Genomic DNA, 6837 nt, shown 5'->3' on the forward strand with positions numbered 1-6837 from the left:
TTATTAAAAAATATGAACTTCCAGCGCCAACTTATTTCCGGTATGGCCGCTCTCATGCTTCTCTCTGACAAAAGTATGTATACTACAGACACGATGCTTGTATGTGTAGTTACTCACAAGAGAGAGGCAACTACGATTTCTTTCTCACTTCCTTCCGACACTTTTCAGCCTGCTATTCCCCTTCCATTTATATGTGTTCTAAGGTTTATGCTCGGTCTCTATATTTTCTATGTCTATGGAACACATCCTGAGATCCGGATTTATTTTTTGACAGTTCTATTTTTTGATATTATCTTCGAAATATTTGATTCTGTTAATTGAGTATAGTCTATTATATAGTTTATTGTATATTAAGATACAATTATTATGAAAAGAGTAATCATTTTCGTCAATGGAACCGATATTAATGGCAAGGTGATGCCATATTACATTAACAGTAAATTATATTTTATTTTCCATTTCCTTTTCTCTCTTTCTCTCTCTATTTATTTTTTATAACCTAAAAACCTAAATATTTAATTTAATATTTTTGATTATCTTAAATTAAAAAGATTATCTCTTGAAAAAAACCAAACTTGTTTTGTATTTACACACTTAAAAATGATATAGCTGTTTGCTAAAAATAGATATTGTCACATATTTTTTACTGCATGTACTTTATTTATAATAGGTATTTGTGGTGACTCATTCATTAAACGAATTATTAGTAGCAGCTAGTGCAAAATTTGATATAATCGCAAAAAGGATTTTTACATCACAAGGTGGAGAAATTGACGATATCAAGCTAATTAGGTAAGATGCTTATTTATTTCATTATTTTTTTATTATTAAGATATTATTATTAAGATATTAAAATATTATACTTATAATTCAGATATGTGCCATATTTTTTTGTAGCAGATATATCATGTATATTTTCTAAAATATTTGATATTGTTTTCACACCCATACATACAGACATAAATTATTAAATAATAAATACAATTCCTTTCCACAGAGATGATGACATTCTGTATGTTTCAAGTGGAGAAAGTTTTATGCAGGTAAACAAGATATGTAGTCATAATCAATTAAATAGGAATTCAGAATGGATTACACTGAATGTCGGAGGGAAATATTTTACTACAACTAGAGACACTTTGACAAAGAAAGAGCCTATGAGTATGTTAGCAAGGTACTTTATCTTTTTTTATTTATTACTTAATTATTATCACAAACTTATATGTTGTTTTTCATTATAAATATTTAAAAAATTAAGCATTTTCTTTTATGTGTGTTTGTTAATTCCTTTGTAGTACTGCGATATCAATTTTCTCTCTTTTTCATACAGTCGAAATATATCTATAACCATATTTTCATAGTTACTTTTATTTACAACTTTTAATGGATTGTACAACCATAGTAATTAAAATTAAGTTGAGAACAAAGTTGGATTAAAATCAAGTTTACAATATCTATAATATATTTATTGAAAAACAACACTTAAATTATTTATGGAAAAATATCACAGAATAAGCGTTGAAAAGAATGAGTACAGTTATTGAAACATATTCTTTGACGTTTTTAATAAAAATCTTTTATTGATTATATTATATATATTTTGAAAGAGGGAGAGAGAGAAGATATAATTATACATAAAATTTTGCTAAGTTATAGTAATATATAGTATTTTAAATATATAAACAATTTTTTATTTCATTTTATAATAATAAGTTATATTCTTTGAGCAAGTACGTTTCATACTTACATTTAGCCTAATCATCTAATTGACTGATTGAACTTTGATGCTAAAAATCATATTTTCTTATTTTTTTACTTGTTATATTTTTATTTTACTTCTTATTGTTGGCCTGCTTTCAATCTCAAATTATTTTAAAAATTTATAAGACAACTCTTAGGAAGGTTCACTATTTTACTTGGTATTTGAAGATTTTATTTTATAATGTGTTATATGTACATATATTGTTAAACTAAGGATAAAAAATTGTTATGCTCAAAATTACTTCAAAATTATGATAATCTGCAATAAAAAAAAATTGCATTTAAAACGTATATGAATATAACTATTGTTGTTTGCTACATATATGAATATAACTATTGTTAAAAGTATTAAAGAAGAAAAAATCCATAAAAAATAACTCAATTCATAATTTCTAAAAATGAGAGTTTTTGATTTAAATAATTTTTATCAAAGTAATCTCTGACAATAGCATACTGCAAAATGTATATAGTTTTTATATACATTATTATTTTTTGATAAAATTGTATGTAAAGTATTTTTAAAATTGATGTCGATAAGAAATATTTTATTAAGAATATCGTGTCATTAACATAAAAATAATCTTTTTTTCGGCTTTTATTGTAATTTTATTTTTTAATTAAAATTATATTGGATTAAAATTGATGATAAATACATAAAAAATAAAAATAAATGTTTTATAATTGTATTAAAATATAATAATAATGTAATGTCCTATATAGAATGTTTACAGAAACTGCAAATGCTGAACATGCAATACAGCCAAGTAGGCAAGATCATCATGGAGCATATTTAATTGACAGAAGTCCTACATATTTTGAGCCATTATTAAATTATTTGCGACATGGTCAAGTAATTCTTGATTCGAATATTAATATAGCTGGTATATCTCTTTACATTTAATATAAATTAATACAATGAATACTTATTGATCAATATAAAACAAATATCTTGATTCAGGAGTATTGGCAGAAGCTTCTTTTTATGGTATTGATGGTGCTATTCAAATCCTTACTACAATGGCAGAAAAGGAAGAATTGCAGAAAGAGGGTCTTATATCTCTAACTCGCAAAGATGTACTTAAAGCCATCATGTCAACATCAACTAATGCAGAACTTAGATTCCAGGGAGTTGATTTTGTAAGAGCTGATCTTTCAAAACTAGATCTTAGGAATATTAACTTTAAGGTACATTTATTTTATTAATATTGCAAAAGTTAAATTAATCAATAGAATAGAAATAATGTTAGCAGGAAATCATGTTTATATTTATGCATTACAGTATGCTATCATGCATCATTGTAGTCTGGCAGGTGCTAATTTGTCAGGATGTTGTTTTGAGCGTGCTGATTTATCTCATGCTAATTTGCAAGGCGCACAACTTGTATGTGTCAAAATGTCATGTGCAAATTTAGCTGCAGCCAATATGCATTCGTGCAATTTTGAAGATCCTGGTGGTCTACCAGCAAACATGGAAGGTGTAAATTTGAAAGGTGCTAATCTTGAGGGTAGTAACATGGCAGCCGTCAACCTCCGAGTAGCCACATTAAAAAATGCTATTCTTAAAAATTGCGTTTTGAGATCTGCTGTTTTAGCTGGTGCTGATTTGGAGGTGCAATAATATTACATATATTATGTAATCTTTATTCCTATTAGTATATTTTTGTCTCTTTTACTGCTATGTTAATGTGTGTGTGTGTGTGTGTGCGCGCGCGCGTGTACATACATATATACATACATACATATATTTTATATATATACATTTTTTAGTGCTGTGACTTATCTGGCTCTGATCTACAAGATGCAAATTTGCGCGGTGCGAATTTGAAGGATACTGCTTTTGAGTTAATGTTAACGCCACTGCATATGTCTCAAACAATACGATAACAATGAATGTTATACTGCATATTACTGCAGATTGAATCCTATAATAATGTGATGTTTGATATAATTCATAATAATTTAAATGAGCAATATTTAATATTTAAAATATCTTTTGTGTCATTAAACATAAAAGTAATTATTTTCTGATATAAGTGTTATTAATTAACATATAATACTAACATTATTATTTTATTTACAAAATTACTGTGTGTAACAGTTGAAGCGTGAATTAATGTGTAAAATCTGATGGTTTCTTAAGTGGTTTATGTTAAGTTTATATATTAGTTTTTTCATTATAACAAATATTTCAAAGTTATTTACAATATATTTGTATATATATGCATTTTTCATATTTTTATAATTTGTGAATTATTTATGTAAATATTTTATTATATCATTTTTTTATCCTTGATTTAAAATATCAGTGCTAGGATTTACTTGCATATTTTGGCCCGATTTCGTGACTCACGCCTATTACTTCTCACTTAAGGCTATCGCACACGAATTTCCATAACTGTAAGCAAAAGACGTAACGTAAGAATTAGCCAATGAATGAGCATATAGAATAATTCAACCAATCATAGACTATCCATAAGTTATTGTGCGTAACAGTAAGCATAAAATATAATTTGATTAATCAAAAACGATTTTTAGAAAAAAATAGAAAAAGAAAAAGAAATATCGGCATAACTTGAAGAGGGATTATATTATGCTATTTTATTTAATTTCTATTTTACAAAATATTAAGAAATTAATATATAAAGACATAGTTTATAATATTGTAAAAATTATTAGATATTTTTACAAATTAATTTGTAAAAAACTGTTATGTAAGTATAGTTATATAAAATTAATAATATGAATAATTAATAATATATAAAACCGATTAACCTATTTTTATCTATACTTATCTATACAATAAATATTAGATATAGAAATGATGAGCGACATTTGGAAATATACTAATTTTCTTTTCACAATTATTTAATGGTGTGGATTATTCATTGCATGGAAAAAAAGACATCGTAAAAGAAGATTTTGGTGAGACCTATCAATGAAAATAGATTCCAACAAGGAGATTTTTTTGCATTATTTCAAGAATTAAGAGATGATACTATTATATTTTTTCGCTACACTAGAATGACAGTAGATACATTTTAAATGTTATTAGAAATGGGATCTCCTAAATTTGATAAACATAATTGGAGAGCTTTATCACCTGAATTACGTTTGTCTGTAACACTTAGATATGTTATCATATTATAAATCTATATATATTTTCGTAAATAACTCAAAATAAGATATTTTTATAACTTCGAACATTTATTTAAAAAATCTAAATCTTTTTATTGATTATAGATATCAAAAAATCCTTTTCCACAATTAAAGTATACATAATAAGAGAGTACGGAGTTTAACATTTCATATGAAAAGTGAAAAATAATTATAAAATTACAGTTTTGTTATCGGCCTGTGCCATCAACATTTACTTAATATAAAAGATTCGTAATCTGCACGTGCCTAATTAGTAAACCCCGCACTCGGCATTTCATCAAAGAGTATAAGTGAACTTAGAGAAGTGAGTTTAGAAGCTTTATAAAAAAGATTTTGCAAAATAAAATTTTCGTGCATATGTGTGTGTGCGAGATCGAAGCTCAAGAGTAAAACAGAGCAGTAGATTAGTTGCGTGATATCGCGATAGACAGAGCTGCAATCGTACATGACAAAGACAGACATAATCGTACTATCTTCGTGTTTTTCATGTGTGTGAGAATAATACCAGAGAGAAGCCTGAGAGTGGCCATCCCAGCGTTTTTCGTACGATAGTTTTCGGTCTCGTACAGCAGCGCCTCTACGTCCATTTTACAGACGCTTGGAACTACATGGCCACGTCCACTTTCGGTGACATGATAAAACAACCAATTGGTTCATGTCCATGCTACGTCCACTTTTCGATACTGTCGGTCTCGGTTCATGTCCGTGCTACATCCACTTTTCGATATTGTCGATGCTGGTAGTACACTTTCACTTATAACCATATATATAATAATCTATAAAATATATATTATATATTTTTTTACAGAAGAAAAATGGAAATCAAGATTATAAATAAAAAAAATAAAAGGGGAAATAATAAATTAAATGCATTACAAAATATTTAATTACAAAACATATCTCAAAAAATTGAATTTAAATCCGGATTTTTAGCTTTGAAATAAAAAAAAACTTGTTTTATTGTTGAGAAAATAGTTTGTTGAGAAAACAAACTATTTTTATTTATAATAAAATTTTTTTACATATATGCAATTTGTAATATGTAATTACAGTTTGAAAAAAAGACAAACATTTTAAATATATTTCTTAAAATATAATGTTTAATAAATAAATATATGAATATACCATAAACTTTAAAAAATAGTAAAAAAAACTCGGATTTGAATCCTGATTTGCATCGTGACAAACCGAACATTTTCCAATGATCTACCGTACGTTGAAATGGACATTAATGCTATCGGTACTTGTAGTATATTTATATATTGGATGATTGCATAAGTTTGTGCCCGATTTTCATAGATGGCATTAAGTTACTGCATGGCGGAGTTCTATTGTTTTCGTGTGGTAATTGTTGCTTACACCGAATAGATGACGTTGTCTTATGTCAATTTAGCGTCAGACATTGTTCAGATAAGTCCATTTGTGCATAAGAAAAATCATTAAAAATGGAGAACGAAAAGGTGCATTTGCGGCATGTAATGTTAAATCGCCCTAGATCATCGTCTGCCACTAACGAAGAAAAACAACTTGATATTATGCAGACATTTATTGAAGATCCCAATCCTACTATTAATACTATTAACAAAATTCACGATATTGCTCCCAAGTCCGTTTGGAGAATTTTAAAGAAAAACAAGTTCTATCCATACAAATTACAATATGTTCAAGAATTGCAAGACGGAGATCTGGAGCGTCGTATAGGTTTTTGTGAAAGAATGATGGCACTAATAGATGTCCGGCCTATCTTCCCTTATCAAATTGTTTTTACAGACGAGGCAACTTTCACGTTAACTGGAGAAGATAATAATCAAAATTTTCGTTTCTGATCAGATGAGAATCCGAATTGGGTGCGGGAAACTCACACACAATATCCACAAAAAATTAATGTATGGTGTGGAATAATAGACGGCTACTTAATAG

The 6837-nt window shown here is 27.3% G+C and overlaps 1 protein-coding gene across 2 annotated transcripts; it reads left to right on the forward strand.

Moving 5' to 3' along the window:
* The first annotated feature begins 207 nt into the window (after positions 1-207).
* LOC115243838 (BTB/POZ domain-containing protein KCTD9) lies at positions 208-4303 on the forward strand. 2 transcript variants are annotated; one of them, XM_029821092.1, is made up of 7 exons: positions 208-414; positions 671-792; positions 998-1174; positions 2482-2642; positions 2720-2946; positions 3041-3370; positions 3529-4303. In XM_029821092.1, exons 1-7 carry the CDS (start codon positions 367-369, stop codon positions 3643-3645), a joined length of 1182 nt encoding a protein of 393 aa, XP_029676952.1. In that variant the 5' UTR covers positions 208-366; the 3' UTR covers positions 3646-4303. The 2 variants fall into 2 exon arrangements, with proteins under 2 accessions (XP_029676952.1, XP_029676953.1); XM_029821093.1 differs by having other exon boundaries at positions 219-436.
* The last annotated feature ends 2534 nt before the right edge of the window (positions 4304-6837 follow it).

The sequence above is a fragment of the Formica exsecta genome, unplaced genomic scaffold (genome assembly GCF_003651465.1).
Source record: "Formica exsecta isolate Colony F162 unplaced genomic scaffold, ASM365146v1 scaffold739, whole genome shotgun sequence".
NCBI classification, from domain to species: domain Eukaryota; kingdom Metazoa; phylum Arthropoda; class Insecta; order Hymenoptera; family Formicidae; genus Formica; species Formica exsecta.